Here is a 27182-nt window from a genome sequence, read left to right as displayed (position 1 = left end):
CCCCCTCCGCCGCCGCCGCCCGCCCCTGCGACGACGCCGCGGCCTCCCGCCCGCGCCCGCTCGCTCCCTCGGCCCTCGCTCGCCTCGCGCCGGCAGTTTTGGGCCTACACCTCCCCTCCCCCCGCCAGCCACCAAAGACTTGACCACGTAACGAGCCCAACTCCCCCGAACGCCGCCCGCCGCTCGCCATGGATGCCGGTGTGACTGAAAGTGGACTAAATGTGACTCTCACCATTCGGCTGCTTATGCACGGAAAGGAAGTAGGAAGCATCATTGGGAAGAAAGGGGAGTCGGTTAAGAGGATCCGCGAGGAGAGTGGCGCACGGATCAACATCTCGGAGGGGAATTGTCCGGAGAGAATCATCACTCTGACCGGGCCCACCAATGCCATCTTTAAGGCCTTCGCTATGATCATCGACAAGCTGGAAGAAGATATCAACAGCTCCATGACCAACAGCACGGCGGCCAGCAGGCCCCCGGTCACCCTGAGGCTGGTGGTGCCCGCCACCCAGTGCGGCTCCCTGATTGGGAAAGGCGGGTGTAAGATCAAAGAGATCCGCGAGAGTACGGGGGCCCAGGTCCAGGTGGCGGGGGATATGCTGCCCAACTCCACCGAGCGGGCCATCACCATTGCTGGCGTGCCGCAGTCTGTCACCGAGTGTGTCAAGCAGATCTGCCTGGTCATGCTGGAGACGCTCTCCCAGTCTCCGCAAGGGAGAGTCATGACCATTCCGTACCAGCCCATGCCGGCCAGCTCTCCAGTTATCTGCGCGGGCGGCCAAGATCGGTGCAGCGACGCTGCGGGCTACCCCCACGCCACCCATGACCTGGAGGGACCACCTCTAGATGCCTACTCGATTCAAGGACAACACACCATTTCTCCGCTCGATCTGGCCAAGCTGAACCAGGTGGCAAGACAACAGTCTCACTTTGCCATGATGCACGGCGGGACCGGATTCGCCGGAATTGACTCCAGCTCTCCAGAGGTGAAAGGCTATTGGGCAAGTTTGGATGCATCTACTCAAACCACCCATGAACTCACCATTCCAAATAACTTAATTGGCTGTATAATCGGGCGCCAAGGCGCCAACATTAATGAGATCCGCCAGATGTCCGGGGCCCAGATCAAAATTGCCAATCCAGTGGAAGGCTCCTCTGGTAGGCAGGTTACTATCACTGGCTCTGCTGCCAGTATTAGTCTGGCCCAGTATCTAATCAATGCCAGGCTTTCCTCTGAGAAGGGCATGGGGTGCAGCTAGAACAGTGTAGGTCCACTCATAACCCCTTTCTGCTGTTTTCCCATGATCCAACTGTGTAATTTCTGGTCAGTGATTCCAGGTTTTAAATAATTTGTAAGTGTTCAGTTTCTACACTTTCTCATCCGCTAAGAATTTAAAAATCACATTCTCTGTTCAGCTGTTAATGCTGGGATCCATATTTAGTTTTATAAGCTTTTCCCTGTTTTTAGTTTTGTTTTGGGTTTTTGGCTCATGAATTTTATTTTCTGTTTGTCGATAAGAAATGTAAGCGTGGAATGTTAATAAATTTCAGTTTAGTTCTGTAATGTCAAGAATTTAAAAATTAAAAAATGGATTGGTTAAAAAATGCTTCATATTTGAAAAAGCTGGGAACTGCTATCTTAAACTCTTCGTTGGTGCTTTTTTTTCCTTCCCTTTTAGTGCTAGGCGGGTCCTTGGTATTCTCTCAAGCCCTTTTCACCTTATTGGTAAGATTCCATTTCCTCTCTGTCCCAACAAAGGAACTCAGCAGGCTGAGCCTGCTTTGGGATGTTTGCAGACAGAGGGTCTCGCTGGTAGAGTAACACCCCTCCACCCAAATTCCAGAGAGAGGCCTCTGCCCATCTCTGGTAGAAAACGTAAGTGTTTTCTCAGATGGGAAAACTATACCCATTTGGTAGGACCTGAGTGGCAGTGTCTCCTCCGGTCTAACCAGGCCCATCTTCACCCGGTCACACTTGGAAAACTCTAAGCCAGGAACAAAAAAAAATTTTCTGAGGTGGGAGGAGCCGGGGGACCCACAGGAAGGGGAGGGAATGGCTGGCCTGGGGGGGAGGGAGGAGCAGGGGTTGGGGGAAGGGAAATGCTAGGGTGGGTTTGAGGGCTGGCGAGAGGGCGACTGCTACAGGGTGGTGGTAGGGATGGTGGGTTCTTGGTTGGGCTGAAGGACCAAATGGGGGATGGTACCAGCTGGGTGCACGTGTCAAACATGCACCTGTGGCAAGCAGCCTGTCAGGATGTTATTACACCTGCCAAGTGGCCTATGCAGAAACAAAAGAGGCCCAGCTTCTAATTCTTCAGCTGTGTGCAATATGTAGAGAAATAATTATACCAGGAAATAATCCTGCCTAAATGGGGCAGCCCTCACAGCAAGAATGTAGACTGAACCCATTGACTGGCCTACGAATGACCGCTGTGTTAAAAATGCAGATTCCTAGGTCCCACCCCAAATTTAATTGGAAGACTGCATTTTTAACACTCCCAAAATGTTCTTAGATTTGAGTGCCACTGATTCTCTTCACCAGAGGATTAGGAAGTTCCTGCAGTGAAGACCTAACAGCCTCATGTCCACATTTGCCAGTGGGACTAGGCTGGACCTGAATGAAGAAAAATACTCTACCATTAGGCAAAGAAACCCCAGAAACAATAGAAGACAATAGGTGATTAGGTGCCAAAGTGTTGCTCAAACCCCAGGCACTGTGGGAGTTCACTAACAGCAAAGAAAAATTTTGGAGGAGAATATTATCTGCGATAAATATATGTAGAGACTTATTCTCTACAGGGCATCTGCTTTTTTTCAGAGGTATAGACCTAGTTCCTAGAGTCCCGGGAGGTAGGATGGGGGTCTGTCATGCACTTCATACCCACTGTGGTCAGGCATGCAGTCACGGAAAGGAGCCCAGGACCTGGAGGTAAACCTGAGTTCAAATTTGAGTTTTGCTACTTTGTAGCCTTGGGCAAATTACTGCGCCTCAGTATAAGATGGTGGTAAAAGTACACATCATCTGGACATATAAAAAAGAAAGCGTATATGTAAAGCAGAACAGTGCTTATGACACAGTAAGCTTCAATTTACTTTAGATTGCAAAAAGCCAAAAAGGCCCATTGCTGTCCACAATATTTTTGGGGCACAGAAGACATATTAAAAGATAGGGAACAAAGCAATGTGTACTAAATAAGCTGAGAAGACAATTGGACTGAGGGGCCAGGACAGGTAAGGGAGACTAATGAAGACCCTGAAATGGTTCACTGTCTCCTGGAAATGAGCACAAATCCAATTTGTGTAGGGTAAGGAAAGAATGGATCATTAGATTGGCCCCTTGTACGACAAGCCAAATGGTTTGTAAGGAGGAGTTCCAGAAACTTGCTGGGTGAAGTGGTTCGAATGAAAAGGCCTCAAATTCTCAAATTTCCCTTAGCAGGCAAAGCTGGCAATAATTTGTAAAATAATGATTTAGGCAGCAAGGCATAGGATGAATGGCAACTTGGTATGATGACATACACTGACATATAGCAGGGGCTCAGTGAGTATTTGTGGAGTGAATATAGAAGCAGCAGCAATGAAGGAGGAATGGTCAAAGCAGCAGGAGAAAAAATGAGGATAGTGCCCTTGAGAAAAGTCAAGGAAGACAATTTCAAGGCTGATGGAATGACAATGCTACAGAGAGGTTTATCAGATTTGATTGAACATCTATGTGCAAAGTACTTTTGAACTAGAACTTAATGTTTTAGTACATTTAGAAGACGTGTAGTAGCTCCAGCTATGTTAGCATTGTATGTAGTAAAGGGAGGTAGAGGAAGCCACAAAATCATTTGAGGCTAAAATGTAAACAGCCTTGAATGACATAATAAAGGGTTTGAGCTTTATCCTAAAAACCAATGATATCCAAACATTTTCTTCAGTAAAAAGTCTTTGGCATATACCCTTTTTCTACATGTTTATTTATAAATTATATATATACTATGCTTATTTATAAACTATATACAAACATAATCTATACTAGAAAACACAAAAACATGTTAACAGTTAAAATTTTAAAAATTGAAATCTAATTTCTAACAGTTTGGTTTTCTCCCAGTCATTTTAGAGACCAAGGGAATACTGGGGGTGACAATTTCAATGTCATAGGTACCTTTGGGAAGCAGAATTAGTGAATATCAGATGCCAGGCCAGCTTGACTATTAGAATTTAATTCACTTGTCCCCACTTCTATGGGGACTTGCATTACAGGACTTCTCTCCCTTCTCTTTGGGGCAGTTTGAGTATGTCCTGTCCTCTTTAGGACTGAGGACTAGAGATCGATGAGCCACCCCCTGTAGTCACTGTGTTTCTTGTCATAGCCCCATTTCTACCACCCGTATTAGGCCACGTCCACTGCCAGTCAGGAATGTATAATGATTTATCTAACCACTCACAAGCACCTGTTGTGTGGTAGCCACAGGAGTTGTGCCACATGTTTGGAAGGTTAGTCTCCCCCAAATCCCCAGGCTTCCTCCTTGCCCTACTCAACATACGCACATGGACACCAACCCCACACGCCCCACCCCAGCCAGCAATTCGGGCAATGAATCACTACTCTAAGGTTCACCCCTAGAATAGCTACTTATTCTCTTGTCAGCCGGAGAGTACGTAGTGTTTGCCAAAAGCTTGAGGTTTGTGAGTTGAACCCAACTCACCCCCTGTTACTCTTGGCTACACCAAGTAGAGAGCCACTGTGCAGCATCTCTGGGCTTGTCACCTCCTGCCAATGAGACAGCACCCAGCCAGGCATATAAATAGGCAGTCATCCCCAGAGAAGCCTTCTACTGCCAAGTCTTCTGGCCACCTGAAAGGGCCTTCCTAAAATTCTGATCTGACCACATCACTCCTCTGCTTAAAGACCATCAAGTCCCACCTCCACCCATGGTACACAGAAGAAAATTCAACTCCCCAGTATAGCTTACAGACCCTTAGGATCTGCTCCCACCAGCCTCAGCAGGGCAGGGCCTGCCAGTCTCTTATCTCTGCCTTCCTTCAGCCTCCCATACAGAATGACTTACAGTTCCCCAAAGTCATTCTGTTAGGCATCCTTGGGAAATAGTTGTTGCTTTGTAATTCTGACCCTGGCTCTCCAATTCTTTGTTACCTGCCTGGGGTTCTGGGGTTCCTGCTCTTGAGCATCAACATTTGGGAAGGAAAATTACACTCTGCTGAGGATCAGGAGACCTGAGTCTAGTCCTACCTCTGGCATCAACTCCCTGGGTGATCTTGGACAAGCCGCTCCATCTTTCTGGGTCTTAATCCTCCATCTGAGAAGAGGAGATAATACCCACAATTCTCTGGCTGCCTTGAGAAATAATACTGCCTTTGTGGGCACTCATCCCTGCTTCTGCCTCCTGCCACAGGGCTGACTTCTGACATATAGGCCTTCTGCAAGCACTCGAAGAGAGAAAAGCGGAAGTTAACAAAAAAACAGCAGCTATAAGCCCCAGCTTGGCATTTTGGGTAACTACTCACTTGGGCTTGATTGAGGAGGAAGCAGAAAGAAAGGACCTGCCAGAGAATTTTGCTCTGAACATTTTGAAGGTGCTGTCACCTTTAGACGTTATGGGGAAGAGAAGGGAGCAGTAGAGGGGAAGGCAAAGAGGGCATGCCCGAGAAGGTTACGCAGAGGTGGAATTAGCCCCCTAGCAGACCCAAGCCCCCTAGCCCCTTCTTCCCCTGTCTCTTGCTCTAACAGTCAGGGCTCTGTGCGAGGGCTCTGACTCCCCTGAGTGGCCCCTGGACCTGTGTCCACTAAAGTAGGGACAGGGTGACTATAGCTGCCCCCCACCCTTCTCCTCCCAGGACTGCAGACATCTGCCACCAGGCCAATTACACCTTGGTCGGGAGCTAAAGCGGCTGTACTTCAGTGATAGCAAACACTACCCAGTTCATCACTGGAGTGGTGGAGGACACAAACTTAGCTATTCCCCTGAGCAGTTCATCCACCATGAGGAATAACAGATGCGCTTTCATAAACCTGCCTCCAAGTGAACGAAAACCTGTGCTTTCATTTGTCAGTTCACCTCTGTCCAAAAAGCATTTTCTGGGCTTGCTCAAGTGGGCCCTTAAGACAGCCTTCTCCCACCAGTTCCTGACAGGACCTTAGGTCAGACATAGTCATTTCCCTGCCTGGAACCTGTGCAGCTCCAAGCAACATCTCCAGGACTAGCTAACACTTATCAAATTCTTACTATGTGCAAATCACTGTTCCAAGCACTTTAAAATGAATTAACTCACCGAATCTGTGGAGCCCTATAAGGTTGCTATTTTGATGCCACTTTACAGGTGAGAAAACTGGGGCACAGCAATGAGGTGGCTTCTCCAAGGTTACAGAGCTAGTCGGCAACAGAGCCAGTATTTGAACAGAAGTGATGTGGCCCCCACACTGCTCTTTTAACCACTATTCTATCCCTTTAGGCCAGAAAAACTGCCTCTGGGAGAGTCTAAATATTCAGATAGTCTGCACTTGGTTTTAGTTTGTCTTTAATAGCTTTTATTGCCCAATTTTTCAAGAAAGACAGCAATACATATTTTTATAAAACATACATGAATATGTAATACAGAGGAGCATCCACATTGCAACTGTTAATATCTTCTATTCTTTGTTTTATATACTACTCTTTAAAAGTAACATATACTATTTGAAAAATGAGATCATATTCTGTACACTAATTTGTGTGCTATTTTTCTTTTTATTAAATTCAGACATTCATATACCACAAAATTCACCATTTTACAGTGTACAATTTAGTGGGTTTTAGCATATTCACAACATTGTGCAGTTCCTCGCCACTATCTTATGCCAGACGTTTTTATGATCTCAAAAAGAAACCCATACCCATTACCAGTCATTCCTCATTGCTCATCCACTTCCTTTACCCCAGTTTCTGGCAACCAACAATCTACTTTCTGACTCTATAGATTTACTTATGCGGGACATTTCATATAAATAGAATTATACAAGATGTGACCTTTTATGTCTAGCTCCTTTCATTAAGTACAATGTTTCAAAGTTCCCCCATGTTGTAGCATGTATCAATACTTCATTCCTTTTGTTTGTTTGTTTTCCTTGAAATTTTATTGGGGAACACTGTGTTTTTCCAGGACCCATCAGCTCCAAGTCAAGTAGTTGTTTCAATCTAGTTGCGGAGGGCGCAGCTCCTTGGCCCATGTGGGAATCAAACCAGCAACCTTGGTGTTATGAGCCTACGCTCTAACCACCTGAGCTAACTGGCCGCCCCTTTCATTCGTTTTTATGGCTGAATATATTAATTCTTTTTTATAGCTGAATATATTCCATTGTATGACGACCACATTTTGTTTATCCATTCACCGGTTGATGGACATTTGGGTTGTTTCCACTTTTTGGCTATTATGAATAATGCTGTTATGAATTTTCATGTTTAAGTTTTTGTGTGGACATATGTTTCCATTTCTTTTGGGTATATACCTAGGAGTGGAATTGCTGGGTCATGTGGTAACTCTGTTTAATTTTTTGAGGAACTGCCAAATTGTTTTCCCTAGCAGCCATACCACTTTACGTTCTCACCAGCAGTATATGAGGTTTCCAATTTTTCCACCTTCTTGCCAATTCCCTAAGGGTTTGCATTTCCTTCCCTGAGCATCTTTTCTTCAGTCATTTTTTTTCAGTCATTTGTGTTTTTCAGTCATTTGAATATCTTCTTTGGAGAAATGTCTATTGCAATACTTTGCCATTTTAAAAATTGAGTAATTTGTCTCTTTATTGTCGGGTGTAAGAGTTCTTTATATACTCTATATACTAGAATCTTATCTGATAGATGATTGCAAATATATTCTCCCATTTTATGGGTTGTCTCTTAACTTTCTTGATAGTGTGCTTTGAAGCACAGGTTTTTAATTTTGATGAAGTCAAGTTTACCTATTTTTTTCTTTGTTGTGCTTTTGGTGTCATATCTAAGAAACCATTACTTAATCCAACACGAATGTTTTCTTCTTCTAAGAGTTTTATAGTTCTAGCTCTTACACTATAAAACTCTTAAAAGAAAACATACGTATAAATTTTTATGACCTTGGATTTAGGTCTTTGATCTATTTTGAGTTAATTCTTGTATATATGGTCTGAGCATGGATCCAAATTCATTTTTTTGCATGTTGTCCCATCACCATTTGTTGAAAAAAAATCTATTCTTTCATTATATCCTGTTTCTGAACTTAATAAATTGTGAACATTTTCACTACGATTAATATTTTGTAGCAGTATTTTTTATTAGCCATATATACTCCTCCATTACACTGATGTAATTTACTTAACCAATCTCCTATTTACAGACATTTAAGTTGTTTTCACATTTGTAAGTATATTCACATACAGTGGTGAATATACTTACAAAAATATCTTGAGATACATCTCTAATTATTTTCTTAGGACAACTTATTCAAAAGAGGAAAGTCTGGATTAAAGGGTAGCTCCATTTTCAAGGCTTTAGATGCATATTAGCACTTAGCTTGAAAGCAGCGGTTCTCAAACTTTTCCCTTTACACTCTTAAAAATTATTGAGGTTTTAAAGGGCTTTTGTTTGTGTGGGTAATTTCTGTCCATATTAACTGTCTTAGAATTAAAGTGTAGAAAAATGTGAAGCATTTATATATTAATTCATTTTAAAATAACTATAATGAAACCATTAAATGCTAACATGAGTGATATATTTTTATTAAAAATAACAGTTTTCCAAAACAAAAAATATTTAGTGAGAAAATTGGCAGTTTTATTTTTTTGCAGATCTCTTTAATGCCTGGCTTTATAAAATATGCTCTGAGTCTCATATCTGTTTCTTCATCGATTTGCTGTGATATTCCACATCATGTAGCCTGTGGAAAACTGCGCTTTTCGCCAGCGAGAGAATGAGAATGAAAAAAGCAAATAACGTCTTAGTATTATCATGAAAATAACCTCTCAGGCCCCTGAAAGGGTCTCAAGGAGCCTGATCACTCTTTGAGAAATGCTGCTCTATAGATAGATTTTTACCATGAATCACCCCACTGTACCCTTTTACCTGCACCTTCACTAACAGGGCATGATCATTTTTTTTTTTTTACGTTTGCTAATTTGTTAAGCAAAAAGCAGGCTTTGTGATTTTAATTTGCATTCTGTAATTTCTAATAACATGGAACGTTTTTTCATGATGTTTCTAATTTATATTTTTTTTATAAATAGCCTCTTTGTATCATTTGCACATTTTCTAGCTGGGATGGGCATCTTTTATCTCAATGATTTTAAGAGCACTCTTTATATTCAGGGTATTAGCCCAAAGTCAAATAAATTGTCCTTTTGCTTAATTTCCTGCCAGCAGTGTACGAATGTGCTTGTTTGGCCTAGGAAGGCATCAGGAGAGACCTGATTATCATTTTCATAGTATTTATAAAATCTTGCCATTTTTATTCTATTGATGATTGGGGTATAACACAATGAAAATGAAATCACATCTGAGCCACAATGAAGATGATCTTTGATGTCATCATCTCAGGACACCTGCCAACCAAATGTTTTGGGGGAGAAAACTCCTACTCACCCAAAACAGGGTGACAAATGTGGAGTTTATTGTTTATGTGGTGGGTCTCACCTGCTCAGAAGGCTGGAGACCTGTAATTCTCCGATTTTTCACAGGGGAGGGGAGATGACCCACCGGGGTGGGCCTCCTGGCCTCATGCCAACATTGTGGTGCCCAGCAGGGGGCTGTCTCATCGTGCCCTGAGGTGGGGCCAGCTTATACCCAAAATTTTAGCAAAGGATTTGGGTATCCAAGAAATTTAAAGGTTTATTAGGGGACAATAGCCTAAGCACTCATGACCCATTTCTTAGGAAGAGACATTTTAAAAAAAAGAAAAGGAAACTAGAACTTAACAGTTTGACAGGATATTCTAGCTAACCACAAGTTTACAGAATTATAGCTTAGCTACCGAGATCTTTCACAACTTTTTGCAGATCTCGCCAGTAAGTGCTACCTTCTGTAGCTTGACTGCTCTCTGCAAAAGGTAACCAGAACCCGTTTCAAAGTGGATTTTGTGTCCAAGTTGACTAGGCCCCATTAGCTGGGATTTTCTCAATATTGTTTCCCCCATTCTTAACCACAATAGAGATTTTTCTTTGACAGTCTGGCAGATGAAAAAAAATGGCATAGCATTTTGTCAATTTTTATTCCTGAGATTATTGGTGAGGAGAAAAAAGTATACATTTCTCAGCTGTTTATATTTCTCCTTTGGTGAATTACCTTTTAACATCTCTTTCACTTTTTTCTATTGCAGTGTTTGTATTTTTTCTTATTGATTGGGGAGCTCATTATATAGCAAAATATTAAGCCTTCTTTATATATACTGCATTTTCCCCCCTTAGTTTATCAGTTCCTGTTAACTTCTGCTCTGTAGAAGTTTCTAATGATTAAGTAGCTAAATCTATCAATCTTTAACTCTAGTTTCTGTCTTAAGTGTCATGCTGTGAAGTTCTTCCCTCAGCACAATTACACACACACACACACACACACACACGCACACACGCACACACACGCACACACAAATTCCTCTCTTCTAGCATTTTGTTTTTATTTTTTATATTTAAATCTAATCCACCTGAAATTTACTTTGGTATCTATGATGGGAAAAGCTAATTTTTTTCTCCCAAAATTGCTGTCTAGTTGTCCCAATGATATTTATTGAATAATCCAGGAATGACAAATATGTGGCTTGAATGTAGTCTTCCCTTCCCGGGCCCCTGGAAGACATTTCTAATCAAACGCAGAACTCCTGGCTAAGACTGTATTAGGCCTCACAACCCTCCTAGAACTTCAGGCAACCACCGCCTACCTTTGAGATTTGGCAGGAAGATGAAACTTTTTGTCATTCCCCATCCACATGAGAGGCCTTTATTAGAAAATACATTCTTTTTTATTCTAGACTTTCTGTTTTATTGATAAGCCTGTCTTCTCGTGTGCCAGCCCTACCCAGTTCGGTTATCGTATCTATGCACCAAATGGTAATAACTGGTAGCACAAGCCTTACACCCTTTTCTACCCTTTCTTGACTATTTTCTCTCATTTAAACTTCTGACTAAATTTACTGCATTGAAGTACCTCCAAAATAAATTAATTAAAATTTAAAATTCATATTAGATTTTCCAATTTAGGTACATAGTATTTCTTTCCATTTTTAAAGATCCCCTGTACGCTTCTGAATAGTTTTGTTCTGATAAGTTATACACATTAGTGGTTAAGTTTACTCCTAGATATTTTATATTTGAGGGGACTATAAGTGGAATTTTTTTTTCAATATAGCATCTAACTTATTATTAGAATGTAAGCTTCATAAGAGCAGAGATCATACATCTTTTGTTCATAACTGTAGCCTTAGAGCTTAAGAAACAGTGCCTCCACATTGTAGGCTCTCAATATAAGTTCTTAAATGAGTGAAGAAATAAAGGCATAAAGCAATGCTATTGTTAGTGCATCATTAATTCGTAACAGGCAACCTCGCTAAATTACATGAGTGGCTTTGTTTTTCAAGTGATTCTCTGGAATTTTCCACATCAGTAAATATTGATAGTTACCTTCTTTCCAACATGTATTGTACTTATTTATTTTTCTTATAAGACTTATTGAATTGAATAGATCTTTGTATTCAGATTTCTATTGTCCTTTCAGAAAAATTCTAAGTAATAGTGATGGCAGCAGACACCTTTTCTTGTTCCTACCTTTTATGGTAATATTTCTAGTGCTTCACTATTAAGTATGATGACTAGAGGAAGAGCAAATTTGATGAGAAAAATAAAATGGATTCCATTTTGGATATGTTCAGAGGGGTATTCATGTGGAGATGTCCTGTAGACAGCTGGACACACAAGATATCTGGGTTAGAGACAAAGATTTGGGAGTTAACATCATACAGGTAGTAGTTGAAGCCTTGGGGTAGATAAATTCACATGGATAGAAGACCAAAGATAGCCCTAGGGAACACCAAATCAAGGCTGAGTAGAGGAGAGGAAACTATCAAAGAGATGAGAGGAAATCAGTAAAGAGAGGACCCACAGGAGACCAAAGATGAGTTTCAAGGGGAAAGAAATGATCAACACAGCCCAAGAGCAAAGAGAAAAAGATGGAAAATAGACCAGGGATTTAGTATCTAGCAGACCACCAGTGACCTCAGTGTCAGCAGCAGCAGTGTTGTGATGGGGCTGAAGTCACAGTGGTTTGAGGAGAGGTGAGAAAGTGCAGACTACCATAAGGACTCCTTCAAGAAGGAGTCCTTCTCTTAGCAGGGACGAGAAGCCAAGAGATAAATTACTAAAATGAAAGGGAGACAGAATTGAGGAAAGATTTTTCAGGTGGTACAGTGGTTCCCCCCTTATCCACAGGGCATGTGTGTTCCAAGACCCCAGCTGATGCCTGAAACCGTGGATAGTACCAAACCCTATATATACTATGTTTTTTCCTATACATACTACATACTTATGATAAAGTTTAATTTGTAAGTTATGCACAGTAAGAGATTAACAATCATAAAATAAAGCAATTATAACAACATACGGTAATAAAAGTTATGTGAATGTGGTGTCTCTTGCTCTCAAAACGTCATGCTGTATTCGCCTTTTCACTTAAAGGAAGCACTTTATAGTTTCTCTTTGGCAAATATGAATTGACAGCATCACTACTGTTGGGGCCACTATTAAGTAAAATAAGGGTGACTTGAACACAAGCACTGTGATACTGAGACAGTCAATCTGATAACTGAGATGATACTAAATGACTACTGGGAGGGTAGCATATATGCTAGAAAAAAAAGGATGATTCACATCCCGGGCAGGATGGAGCGGGATTTCATGAGATTTCATCATGCTACTCAGAACAACACACAATTTAAAACTTATGAATTATTTATTTCTAGAATTTTCCATTCAATATTTTCAAACTGAGGTTGACTGCTGGTAACTGAAACCATGGAAAGAGAAACTGCGTGTAAGGGGGGACACTATAGTGAATACAATGATGTTTGCGCGCTGGAAGGGAAAAGACAGTGAAACAGACTAAAAGTTTGAATAGGAGACAGAGAAAATATAACCTAGCAAAGCACAGAGAGCGTGGGAGGCACGGGCTCCCTCGGCGGGGACCCTTTTAGCCTCGATCTCTGCTTTCCCTGAAGCAGGAAGGAAGCATGTAAGAGAGTGTCCCACCTCTTTCCTTTCTCAACCAGACTGGCAGGGGAAGGAGAGCGCATTGGAGGTGTGGAACCGCGGCTCTCGGGCCTGCTGACTGGGGAGGAATGAAGTGCTGCTGGGTGGAGGTTAGGGTTCTGGCTGAAACTGCAAATCATAAATCCACCTGGTCACAGAGGAAAGGCCTCAAGAGATTCTGATTTAATGGGTCTGGTTTTTGACCTGGGCATCAGGAATTTTAAAACCTGCCCGGGTCTCTCTAATGTGCAACCGTGGTTGAGGATTGCTGGGGTCAAAAACTCAATTTGTGCATATGGAGTCTGAATCTCCAACCCCCGGTGGGAAAACAAGGAAGGGCTCTGCTGCCCTGGCTGAAGCAGGGGGTGATGGGGAGTCTGTGGCCATCCCCCCCAGGCACAGGAGGATGACTTCCTGCCTTGTTGTGCCCTTCCTTCCATCAGGATCTGAAATCCTGTACCACCTCCTACCTTAAGTTAAGCCGCAGACAGCTTCCCTGACAGAGACCCAGTAACTCCTAGGATGGCAGTGGAGAGCCAGTTTTGGGAATATGATAGTAGTTATAACAAACAATATGCATCCCTGCTTAAGAACCAAACCCTCAGCCTAGGTCAGTGTGTGTGTGTGTGGTGTGTGTGTGTGTGTGTGTGTGTGTGTGTGTGTGTGTGTGTGTGTGTGTGTGTCCAGCTGCCAATTCAACTGAAAAACAAAAGGGGCTCTGAGACTGGAGCAGAGGTTTAACAGTGACTATGATGACTCATGCTGCTTGGCTGCGAAGGCCACCGGGCTGCCACCCACATTTGGGCGGGGCCTGGGTGGGAGGAGCTGCAGGTACAGTGGCTCCTGTGAACTTCCCACCCTGCCTGTGGGCAGGTTGCCTTTTGGGCCAACCAAATATTTTTGTAAAAATTAAGCCAGAAAATGTCACTTTCCTCTTATGGGCACACATTTCCTGGCATAAGCAGGGAAGCCGAAGCAAGGAGACTGATGGGTCTTGCAACGGCATGGAATGTTCACACAAGCATTAGAGTTTATAATATTGAGCTAAAAATTGGCCTTTTCCCAAAAAGGGTCAGGTTGAGACAAGAGAAAGCCTGGGCAGAGCATGATGCCCCTGTGAGGAGGGGTCGGGAGACAGGACCAGTCCAGAGGAGCACATTTAATGGAAATTTACAACGTGCAGGTTTGGGGACATGAGGGAAACACTAAACCTGTGCTGCCCAACATGCAGTCACTTGCCGCACATGGCCGTTAAGCATGTGAATGGCTGGTCTGAATTAGGATTTAAAATATGGGGGTGACCGGTTAGCTCAGTTGGTTAGAGCGTGATGTTGATAAAACCAAGGTTGCCGGTTTGATCCCCGCATGGGCCGCTGTGAGCTGCACCCTCCCTAAAAGAGTCAACTATGTCATTGTAGCATGAAAGCAAAGTGTAACCAATGATCACGGCAGTTCCCCAATAAAAATTTTAAAATAAATAGATAAAAATTTAGAATACACACCAGATTTCAAAGATAGCACAGAAAATAAAAAGATGTAAAATAGCTCATTAATAATTTATTAACACTTTTTTATACTGACTACATGTTGAAATGATATTTGGACATATTGAGTTAAGTAACCTGTGTTATTAAAATTAATTTCACCTGTTTCAGTTTACTTTTTAAAATCTGACCACTAGAAAATCTGGAAGGACATCCATGGCTTCCATATTTCTGTTGGACAGAGCTGCCTATGTCCATCAACCAATGAACTTCTACTGAACATCTGCTTTGCCCAAGGAAGCATGAAGGGACAAAGTCATAAATAATAATAGTAATACTAATACTAATACTAATAATAGCTCCAGTTTTTACAAGGTTGACTACTTGCCAGGCACTTTGTACTGATTTAGTAACTTGTCCTAGGTAAGAAGTGACTTGGATTCCAGAACCCCCATTATTAACCGATTGGCTAAACTGCCTCCCTGGTGCAAAGACCTTGACGTCTAGTTGGGGTGAATCACAGGTACATGCCCTGACAGTGAAACAGGGCTCGGTTGGCACCCCCATAGTAGGCGCCTCTCCACATTCCTGGCCTCACCTTTCCTTGTCCTACCTACGGCCTAACAATAGAGCATCCTCTTGGGACTTGAGCTCGGGATGTCCCCTGTCCCACCCAGTTCCCTGTTTTAGAAAATTACCCTGAATCTTATGATTAATACCCTTAGGTTTATTGATCACAATCTCAATGGCCTACCAGGCTGATCCCATCATTGTTCCTGGGTTGTTGACCCCACCATCGCCTCTGGGGGAACGCACAGATTTTCACTTAAAAACCCCAACCTGATCTGAAAATGTTAAGGCATTTTTTGGAGGTGTTAACCCGCTGCCTTCTCAGACCACTGGTGCTCTGATAATAAACGCTTATTCTATGACCCAACTCCTGTGTCGGTCTATTGGCTGAGCGGGGCCGGCAGCATGAGCTCCAGACTCGTTAGGCCTCACAACAAAGATGGAGTCACACGGCAGAGAATACCCACGTTAAAAACCTATTCTCAGAAACACATACACTTCAAACGTTTTTTAATGTGATTGAAACACACAGTAATCTATCTGTATTCTCCTTCCCAATTCCTTTTTTGACGACTGAAGACTTTTTGGACATGCTGGTCAGAGTAAAAAGGTTCAGGACATGACCTTGGGAAACAGCAGCAGGTTTCCCACCTTGGCTACCCAATGTCATCATCTGGGGAGCTTCAAAAAACCCTGCTGCCACCCCCAGAGATTCTGATGTAATTAGTCTGGTTTGAGGCCTGGGCTTTGGGAGTTTTAAAAGCTGCCCAGGTGATTCTAATGTTCATCCATAAATGAGAACCACTGGAGTAAAAAGTTAACTGGTCCATATGGAGACTGGAGCCCCCAAACTCCAGCTCCCTCTTAAAGGCAGAGCATTTTGACTTGGGCTCTTTCTGAATTAGTGCATTTTAAAAACATAGCTACTTTAGGGCACTTTCTGTTCAGTTTTATTTATCTCACAAGTTTTATTTATTATAAACATATACCCACATACACACATACTACTGGATGAAAACAGTAGGAGATTGTGGAAAGTACACTGGACATAAAGCCAAGAGCACTTGCAACGAACAGTAAATAAGCCCTAGAGACTGATTGATTGAATGTATTTATTTTTTTAGCCCTAGAGATTTAATGCACAGCATAGTTAATATAGACAACATTGTATTATAATCATCAAACACATTAAGAGACTAGAACTTCATGATTCTAACCACTAAAAAGAAATGAAAATCATGTATCGTGATAGAGGTACTAATTATTACTGCAATGGCAATCATATTACAATATATAAATGTATCAAATCAACATGCTGTATACCTTAAATTGACACGTTATCTGTCAAATATTGGGTTGTCGGAAAAGTCATGATGTATTTTTATAACGGAAAACATAGAAAATATATGTCATGACTTTTCTGACAACCCCAGTATATTTCAATTAAAAATAATAAATAAAAAGCCAAGAACAGTTGTCTCCAGGTCTGGTATGACACTTCTGAGATAGTAACTTCCACATCTATAAAATGGGTGTGTTGGCCCAGATAGGCCTAAAGCAGCTTCCAGCCTAGACATTTCAGGATTCTGGATTGAGGTCAGCCTCTGCCCTAGATTGTGTGTCTAATCCACAGACAGAGAATAGAAATAGTGATCCCTTGCTAGTGATCCAAAGCTTTGAAACAGAAATTTCCATCTGCATCCTATCATGCCTATCCCATCCTCCCCACCCCCACCCCTCCTCATGTAAATCAGCCTGGGGAATCAGATCTTGGAGAAACTTTGATCTCTTTATCTGAAAGCACAAAGATAGCATTGCAAAGCCTGCTGCTGGTGTGGAGGTGGCATAGTTAGGAATGCTTCACATTTTTCTAGCAAGTTTCATTCCTACGATATTATTCTCAAAGGAGGGACCTTCCTCCAGCTTGGCTGTGGGGAAGCTGGTAATGGAATGAGGAAAAAGAAGGCAAATTGGGTGGGAGGGAGGCTTCTGTGAAAGGAAATATCAGCAAATTGTGAAATGCAAAGTTTTGAAAAATCCTTCATATATCACAGTCACTTAGAAAGAAACTGGGGCTGGGCTATGGGCTTGGCTTTCTCACTGTGTGATTTTAAAAAGACATTTCATGTTTCCAAGCTACTAAGTGCAACAGGCCTCTCTCACTGAGCCCCCCTCCCCCCACCTCTCCTTTGTGCCTCTCCAGCCCACCATCTGTCTGCATGGCTGCCAGTGCTGGCTCTGAAATGCACTTCTAACCGTGTTACTCCCTAATTTAAGATGGGGCTCCAGCTCCACTCCCACCCCACGGCCTCCATTACCTGTAGAAAAATAAAATCTAAACTCTTCTCTGCATCATCTGTAGCCCTTCAAAATCTGTTCCTAGGCTACATATTTTGATCTCTTCTCCTACAGACCTGCACCTTTCTCCTCTCCAGCCCACTGAGCCCACTGCCCCTGCCTTGGGACAGCCCTGAGCTCCTCCAGGGTGGACAGTGGCTTGGCCACTCTGACCGCATCCATCCTCCAGCAGCCATATCAGTTCCTGGGACACAGGCTCAGTAAAGGTTTGATGCCTGAATGACCAACAAAATGGACAACACTGTAAACGAAGGCCATTGGACTGACCAATTCCTAAATTCCCTTCTAGCACTAACTTCTAAGAACAGTTCCTGGGGGCAGACCTCAAAATGACTTAGATCTTGACCCAGTTCATACGAATAGTCACTGCAGTTCCCAATGCCAGAAAAATAGAGACAAGTGGTCTGACAAAGTGTTTAAAAATGGTTTTGTTCATTTTAGTAAGCCGTACATTTTTAGTAAAGCATACAAATTAAATTAAAATACAATTAAATATTTTAAATTACATTAAAAACAAGACCATCCGATGGTTGCAAAATGTGAATGTACTTAATGCCATTAAATTGTACACTTAAAAATGGTTAAGATGGTAATTTTTATGTTATGTGTATTTCACCACAATTTTTTTTTAAACCATTCTGAATATGTAGTTGCTACCACCATGCCCCTCACCCTTTGGTCCAGTGAGATTTCAAGGTGATCAAACAAAAACCCCTTCGAGTAGGAAAAGTATTAAAAGTCTTTATTCCTTAAGAAGACAGAGAAAGAGAATATTCCCGGTTTAATAAAATGTTCAAATGTAGTGATACTTAAAATACCTTTAATATCACGAATTTCCAGAAGCTTCAGCTATCTGTCATGTAGCCCAGGACTAAGAAATAAGCAAAAATAGCCTCTGAGTGACCAAAATAAATGTTACTTGATTAAAGAACCGATTTTATGACATAGGTGAACTCTATTTCATAATCAAGGACATTAAGGCCCAGAAAGGGTAACTTGCCTACACAGCTGGCCAGTTAAAGAACCAGGATTCAAAACTACCCTAAGTGTGGAAAGAGTTTTAAAAAAAAAAAACCAAAACCAAAGTCCATGCTTTTTCTACTTGGATGCTATAATATTTATAATGGTTTTGTTGTTTGGCTTGGTTTGTTTTTGGGTTTGGGGTTTTTTTGAGTCCTTCCAAAGCAACTTTGATGACCTGATCCAAATGGGACTTTATTGGAAGGAGACTGCAGTGGTGCAGAGAGCTGAAGGAAGAGCAAACACACAGGGCCAGGCCGGCAGGAACCAGACAGCTGGGGACCTTCTCTCTAGAATGCAGTGGTTCATGTGACCAGGCCCCAAGCTTGGCAGGCTCAGAGGCTCTCTGTTCAGGTTTCAAATTCCCAGGAGAAAGAATCTGGTTTGCCTGCTTGGATTAGGTGTCCACAGTCCTATCGGTCAGCTCACCCAGGGAAATGGAGTCCTGGACCCCAGACATGGCCACTGCGCCTCAACCTGGGTGTCAGCTCTTATCAGAGAAAAAGCTGTGGGCCAGGCAGACCCCAAGGTGTGTCCCAGCAGGAAATTTTCTAAGGGAGGGAAGAAGGGAACAGGAGTGTCCTATCACCCCAAAAAGCCTCTGTAGAAATGTTCTGAGCTATAAATTCAGCCTAAGCTTTGCATATTGTTCCATTCATAGTTTCATCGTTATCCAGGATTGCAAACATTGGCAGCATACCTGCAATTTTAAACTCAGTGTACTACTGAAAGTGTTAAAACTCATCTTAACTGCACCAAAGTGGCTGCTCTGGAGCTTGACTTCCAAAGGCACCCTTGGGGGGTTAAGGGTCAGAGGGATGCTCAGGGCAAGGAGAAATGAAGGCATACAATCTAGAAAGCTCAGAGCTGCCTGGAAGGCAGGCTGTACTCACTCTCCATGAACCCAAGTGCTCTCTTTAAAAATAATAAAGTAAAATAATGTGGAGTGGCCGGTTTGCTCAATTGGTTAGAGCACAGTGCTCATAACACCAAGGTTGCCAGTTCGATCCCCGCGTGGGCCACTGAGTTGCACCCTCCAAAACCAGATTGAAACAACTACTTGACTTAGAGCTGACGGGTCCTGGAAAAACAGTGTTCTCCAATACATGCATACATACATACATACATACATACATAATTGAATTAAAAACATAAAAATGTGTGCCATGCATCTGACTCCATTTAGCTGTGTGTTTGGGCTCAGTGCATAGAAACCTATCTATGCACAACCAATCCTAACAGGCAATAACCAGAGGTGCCTGGCCTAAATTCCAAAACTCATTTAAGGCTATTAGAACCATTAGCTTTAACTGGAGTTCAGCTATAGACACAAATTGCTAACCAAATTAAACGGCCAGTAGTTCAGCCAGCCATTCAAAGCCATGTGCAACAACAGCAACTACCATTGCCTAGCAACTTACTGCTACTGTAACTGCATTTCTCTACAACCCTGAGAAATCTGCTATTATTATAACCATTTATGGATGAGGAAAATGAGGTACAGAGGAGTTTTGACTTGGCCTAGAACAGATTAGGAAATCCAAGAGAGAACGAGGGGTTGAATTCAGGTCTTCTGACCCTGAATCCTAGGCTATTGTTTCTTATGAGGACTTTCTAATGGATTCATGACTTCTTTTTTTCCTTTATGTCATCAGCCTTCCTTCAGAAGATGTTACCTAACGACTCTCCACCTTTGCACGGAGGGGCTGGCTTCTCCATGCCAGTGTAAATGTACGTGTAAAGAATGCATCAGATTTGTTTCTATGCCCAAGAAAATAGTGTCGCCGTTTTCTTGGGCTCTAATTGCAAGAACAGCTGAGCTGGAGTGGATCCTGTGGACCATTTGTTGCCAAATCCCGGATTACACAGTAGACAAATGGAGTTTTCTAGGACTACATTCAAGTGACTATAGTTAGGGTGAGGATTTCAGGACCATGGAACTATAAAAACCGTATTCTAACCTCAGGATTGAAATCCAAAACCAGAGTTTTTGCTTTTGCCTGTTAGATGTCAATCAAAGCTTAGTTCAGCCTCAGTGTTTGTACATTGGTCTTCAAGTAATCTCTACAGATTGATGATTGTCTGGACTCTCCGTCACCCCCTTGAAGTGGGAAGTGAGTGGAAGTGGGTAAGTTTTGGAGAGAGAAAATCAGCCTCTTCATGGTCCTGATTTGTGTTTTTCAAACTCTGGGTCAAGGCTCCATTGATGGCTTAATTCACTGAGTCAAGACCAGCCCTTTTTTTTTTTTTTTTAATGAAAGAGAATAGAATTTGTCAAACAGGAAATATCAGACAATATCACATGTAGCTAGGATCAATAATGTTTCATGAAATATTTTTAAATAGATTTTTAATAAATATTTTTGTGGGTAGTGGTTTGCTATGTAAAATGTATTTTTTACTTCATGTCACAGTAATAAAAAAGTCTGAAAGCCACTGGCTAGGTGGATTGAAAGCTGGAAAGCTCTCGGTTTATAATCCTCTCCTAATACTAGGTCTCAGCTGTCAGGGACTACCATGGGCACTATTTAAAACTTGCCACCTAGAAGTATGAAACCAAAACCAAAAGCTGCTAAGAAAAAGATTTAGAAGCTTGATTTCCTAAATATTTCTAAATTTTCTATGTTAAAAAGTGTAAAACAGATTTGAAAGGTAAAAAACAAACTGAAAAAATTTTCATGTTTCAAAGAGTATTCTTAACATAAAAATGATCATAAATAAAGAGGAAAAAAAAAGTCTAATTATCCCAATAGAAGGAAAAAGGGCAGAGGCAAATCATTTAAAAAAAGAGAAAGAGATGAAAAGATGTCCAACTTCACCAATAATGTCAATTAAAACAAGATCTTCTTTCACCTCCCAGTGTTTTTGAAATACCCAGTTTTGTCAAGGATGTAAGAATATAAAAGGCATCACATACAGCTGGTGGGACTATAATTAGATAAACTAAAGAGAAAATTGGCAATACACACCAGAAACCTTGAAAATCGTGTACCTTTGGCTCAATAATTCCTCTTGAAATAATTTATCTCAAGGAAACAATCATGGGTGTGTTCAAGGTTGCCTACAATAGTAAAAACTTGGAAAACACCCTAACTGTCCAACAATAGAAATGTTATGATCTACTTTGAGTAAAACGTTTAAAAAAATGAATAAATAAATAAGCACATGTGTAGCAGAATTCCCTAGCAAAGCCTGACCTGGGCCTAGCGTTTGGGCCATTTGTGGGGCTGGAAGCCTGGTGACTCCTCTGGAAGTTCATTTTCCTGAGCTGAGAGGTGAAGGCAGGAGGAGGGATTTGGGGAATGCAGGTTTTGGGGCTGGGAAAGGCAGACAACGGGACTGTTGATTATCTAAGGAGAGAGAGGTTGGATACAGAAGCAGAAAAGCTGTTTTCATGAGAAACTTTGTGAAACTTTAAGTCTGGGTCCTGGGATTAACAAAAAAGATATAGATGTGGTGGTAAAAAGTGACCTAAAGCAGCTGAGAGGGTACGAGTGTGGAAGCCGGGGGAGGAGGGGGGAGGTACTTTGCAGGTTTTTTTAGGGTGGTTAGGGAAGACCCTTCTGATGGGTAGACATTTATCAGAGACCAAAAGGAAAGGTGAGAACTACCAAAGCAGTCTAGGCAGAGGGAATAGCCAGTGCAAAGGCCCTGAGGCAGCAAAATTCTTGTGTGTGAGGAACAACAAAGAGGCAGTGTGACTGGAGTATGGTGAGCACAGGGGAGAGTGGGAAACCAGGTAAGTGAAGTAGCCAGGTCAGATCATGTAAGCCATTGTAGCTATTTTAAAGATTTACCTTTTACTCTGAGTGAGATGGGGAACCATGGGGAGATTCTGAGTAGAGAAGGGACATGACTTGATTCATGCTTTCAAAGGATCACTCTGTGGAGTGCAATGTAGAGGACAGATTTGGGGGCTGAACAGTGTGGGGGCTGAAGACAGAAACTGGAGACAAATTAGGAGGCTACAGCAATCATCTGGGCAGAAGGCAGTGGCTTGGACCAGGGTTATAGCACAGGAGGTGGTAGGAAGTATTCAAATCCTGTGTATATTTTGAAGGTAGACTGGCAGAATTTGCTAATGGATGGGGCGAGGCTTTTGGATTTATGTGTGTGTCTATGTGTCTAGACATTGGGACCCCATCAGACTCTCTGTGAATCAGACTCTCTGCAGATAGTTTATGGCGTTTCCTAAAAGCTCCCCAGGAGATTCTAATGCGCAACCAGGGTTGAAAATCACTGCTCTAGGTTGGTGAAGTTATGAGAATTTTATTCTTTTTATTATCTTTATTTTCCACATTTTCTACGGTAAAAATTGTAATAAGGGGGAAAGGATGCTTTAAACAAAACACTTCCCCCTACCCCCCTAACCCTGGGTACAAAATGTGGGTAAGATAATACCCACATAGCCTTATTTTAATGGTCATATCTCCACGTGCTGAATTCTTATCATCCTTCTATGGCCAGTGTGAATGCCACCGGCTCTCTGGAGTCCACTGAGCTTCCCCAACTATTTGCGACAGCTCGTTTTTGCCCGTTCCTATGGCCTATAGACCCTCTTTTTGGAGCTTAGTTCTTTAGTGTTTGTAGCTGGAGCCTGCTTTTTTGGCTAGAGGGGGCCTTTCCTGTAAACCCACTCTGGAAACTGTCAAAGCAGACCCTGGGAGGTTCTATTTGTCTGAAGTCCACAGTCCAGCTGGAAGAAATGGTACGGAGAGGACCCTGGAACATCAGGCCACGGGGACACAGAGGCAGGCCAAAGGCTGTCCCTGGATCTGGGACAGGCTGTGCCCTCCCCTGAGGCACTAGGTTCCCGGTTCATCTGTCCTGAATCCCTGACTCCTGGGAGGCAAGGAGTGAGCTATTTGTGTAAGACTAGGGCCCTGGCATGTGTTCCAAGTTCTCTGGCACTAGATGCCCCATTTGGAGGCCTAATAGAAAGCTATGAGGAGTGCTGGGAAAAGCCGCTTTCCCTCTTACACCTCTTCTCCACAAACTCTATTTAGTGTCTTGCTTTTTTAACTTTTATGTTATGACTACCTTCCTATGTCATTAAATGTTTTTCAAAAATATAATTTTAGGGGCAGCAGGTTAGCTCAGGTGGTTAGAGCGCAGGCTCATAACACCAAGGTTGTCAGTTCGATTCCCACATGGGCCAGTGAGCTGCGCCCTCCACAACTAGATGAAAAACGACTTGACTTGTAGCTGATGGGTCCTGGAAAAACACTGTTCCCCAATAAACTTAAAAAACAAATGCATATATATATATATATATATATATATATATATATATATATAATTTTAATGACCACATGTTACTCCTACTAACCATAATTTAATCATTTCACATTGTTCAAAATTTAGATTATTTCTAGGTTTTACTATTATATTTAATAGCACCTGGTAATTGACCAAAAAAGAATAATTAGAATGCAGTCCCCAAATTTTGAGACTGCACTCAAGAGGAAAAGCTCCTTTTCCAGTTTTCCCCACCTTCTTTTTTCAATTCTGCTTTGGAAAGGCAATCACTCTTGCCAGCAATAAGTGAGTAATATTTAAATGAGTAATATTTAAATGTATACATGAATAATATTTATCTTTACTATTATCTACGTATGTATATAGCTTTACAGTTCACAAAGCACTTTCTCATATACACGTATTATCTCATCTAATCGACACAACAGCAATATGAAACAGGTTACTTTTTCCATTTTACATTGGGGGAAACTGAGGCTCTAAGACGCTGCGACACAGTCAAGGTTTAGTGTCAGAGGGGGCCCAGGTCTTGGGACTCCCAAAACCACATCCTCTAGCATGTACAAAGTACTGTGCTAGGTAGGGATCACAGGGGAGAGGTGGATGGTGGCAGCAGGGCAGCTGTGGATCTACAAGGCAGAGTGGTCAGTGCCATTAAGGAGATAAAAGTGCGACGGACTGTGCCTTGCGAGGACAAAGCAGTTCCTCTCGTTGGGGACACTGCAGAAGGCTTTTCGGGAAAAACCACGACTAAAACGTTCTCAAGAATGGGTAGATTCTAAATAAGGAGGGCTTTCCAGAGACACAAGGAGAGGAAATGAAAAGCCTGGCTGATTGGGGAAAGGGCCAGCACAGGGAGTGGAGATGGGGGAGGAATGGAACTGTAATTGTAGCCTCACAGAGGCTAGGGCCAAAAAGCCTTGGAGATCATCTGGTGAGGAAACCAGAGATGTGGAGCGATTTGTGGAAGGTGGTACCAGGCAAGGAAAGGGCAGGTCCGGATTCTACCCTGCCCTTTGGTTACCCCAGTGCTCCTTCCATTCAAAAAACTTAATCAGTCTCCTAAAACTAAGGGGCCATTTCCTTGGAGGAGTATTTGCTATGGACTACTGGATCGATAACCAGTGGCAAGGTGAGGGATCAACACCAGATCTTGTGCGGACACAGCCAGGAGGCTACTGCAGTGGATTGGCAAAGTGACAAATGAAGCCTGAAGAAGGTGTGGGTCACCGGAACAAACAGGAAGGATTGGAGAAATAAATATTGCAAAGGCTGCACTGTCAGGACGCAGCATCTGATCAGATATGGGAGGCAACCCAGACTATGGGACTCCATATGACTTTTCAGCCCCTTAGAGAATGCAGCTTCAATGTGTGAGAAGAGCAGAGGGGAGAAGGGTGAAGAGTCTGAGAGCTCCTCTGCTCCGCTCCAGGTAGACGGCCAAGAAATTATGCGGCACTGCAGAGCAGTCTGTGCCTTATGCTGCTGTTTGTGAAACAGACACTGCCATAATTCTTCTGGAAAAATACACACAGGAAAGTGGTATCAGTCGTGGCTTTGGGGGAGGGGAATGGGTGGTTAGCAGACAAGGGTCTGCTATGGCTCCCTTTTCTATTATGCCTTTGGATTATGAGCCATGGCATATCATATCTAACAGCAACATACTTTGTGTTTTTTCAAGTTGTGTAGCACCTTCGGAACATGAAATTGAAAACGTGAGGGGGAGGGGTTTGGTGCAAGAAGGCCTGGGAATGGGAGGAGAGAGGGCTGGGGCCCAGGAGGAAATTAGTGTTGCAAGGGAGGAGACAAGACCTTCTGCAGAAAATGGAGACTGCATCGTGGTGGATCCCGTCAGGGCGGAAAGCAGGCGCCGATCTCGTGATATTTACACCCGTCGGACCCGCAAAATGCTCGTGGGCCTGAGGAGCCGAGTTCTCAGACCTTACTGGTGAAAACAGGAATTGTTCCGGACTCAGGGGCTGAATATCTTCCTGGCAGCGCCTTTTATAGTGTGGTAAAACAGAACAAAGGAAAGGGCATAAACGACAGAACTATTAAATGAACTGAGATGCCATCATGTCATGGATTAATATCCAGCCATTAATAGAGTGGATTTTAGCCGAGACTTGGCATTTCCACAATGTACTAAAAAAACCCACAAGATACAGGGTGGCGTATGTTACGTGATGCCATTTTGGAAAACAAAAGGAAACTGTGTGTGTGTGTGTGTGTGTGTGTGTGTGTGTGTGTGTGTGTGTGTGTGTGTTAGAGATTTTTCGTGGGCAAGGGTAAAATTTCGGAAGTATATACTTATGCTGGTTAAAATTGGGATAGTGGAAGATGAGGAAGAGAAAGGAGGAAAATCCTTAATACTTACAGAGTAAAAGGAGCAAGTACAAAACAAACCCCAAAACACCCAGGACCCCAGGCTCGGTGATAAAGGCTCTCAGGCCAGGAGGATCCCGGGCGCTGCCGAGTAGCATCAAGCTAATGGGGCCGCTGGGCAGGCACGCTGCTGCGAGTTATTTCCAATTCGTGGGCGTCAGCAGCGCGCGGTGTGGGGTTTCTCTAAACTCTTTGTTAAAGGAGGCTGGCGAGAAAGGGGAGGGCGCAATGTGCCGCCAGCGCTGGAAAGGGCAGGCGCGGGGCGCAAGGAGCTGAGGCGGACAAGCAAGGGCGCACTGGCTGCGGGATCCGACTCGGTTCCTGGGACCGGCCTCTCAGAACCCCCCATCCGGCCGGCCCAGCCGCTTGCAGTTGCATTGCATCCTGCGGCCTGCACTCCCCTGCCTAGGCTGGAAGCTTGCCAGGCTGCTGCAGCCCAGACAAAGACCCCTGCGCAAGGGCCCAGCACGTACCTCCTGCGGACGCCCTGCCTCCATCTGTCCCTGATGCTAAGGCGCCCACTCCCCAGGTCTCTCAAGAGTAGCCATTACTCCCTCTCCTTCCCCCTTTCCTTTTTCATTAACCTCTGCCCTCAGCCCTGGTAACTTCTGATCTACTTTCTATCGCTACGAATTTAACTCATTCTAATTATATAAGTGGAATCACAATATTTGTCCTTTTGTAGCAGGCTTATTTGGCTTGGCATAATGTTTTCAAGGTTCATCCATATTGTAATATATATGAAAACTTCACTCCTTTTATTTAAAAAAAGGTAAAATACATAAAATTTACCATTTTAACCAATTTTCAGTGTATTGTTAAGTGGCATTAAGTATATTCACATGGTTGTGCAAACATGGCCACTA

At 42.9% G+C, this 27182-nt stretch overlaps 1 protein-coding gene and 1 long non-coding RNA gene across 2 annotated transcripts in view; one reads left to right on the top strand and one right to left on the bottom strand.

The window, feature by feature from the left end:
• LOC109385412 (uncharacterized) overlaps window positions 1-26845 on the bottom strand; it is an 80665-nt gene extending 53820 nt beyond the window's left edge. Inside the window, exons 1-2 of the long non-coding RNA XR_002124609.1 lie at window positions 26309-26845; window positions 25744-25932 (exon numbers count right to left, since the gene is read on the bottom strand). This is a non-coding gene — a long non-coding RNA (uncharacterized LOC109385412). The remainder of the gene's footprint in view (window positions 1-25743; window positions 25933-26308) is intronic.
• Window positions 20-1644, top strand: PCBP1 (poly(rC) binding protein 1). Its single transcript, XM_019647680.1, has one exon. It carries the CDS (start codon window positions 189-191, stop codon window positions 1257-1259), a length of 1071 nt encoding a protein of 356 aa, XP_019503225.1. The 5' UTR covers window positions 20-188; the 3' UTR covers window positions 1260-1644.
• Window positions 26846-27182: the final 337 nt, after the last annotated feature.

The sequence above is a fragment of the Hipposideros armiger genome, unplaced genomic scaffold (genome assembly GCF_001890085.2).
Source record: "Hipposideros armiger isolate ML-2016 unplaced genomic scaffold, ASM189008v1 scaffold_114, whole genome shotgun sequence".
NCBI lineage: Eukaryota > Metazoa > Chordata > Mammalia > Chiroptera > Hipposideridae > Hipposideros > Hipposideros armiger.
The sequence above is the reverse complement of the archived record's forward strand: the minus strand, read 5'-3'. Positions and strand labels throughout refer to the sequence as shown.

Coding starts and splice junctions, on each gene's coding strand:
- PCBP1 (XM_019647680.1), top strand. CDS start 189: ATGGATGCCGGTGTGACTGAAAGTGGACTAAATGTGACTCTCACCATT.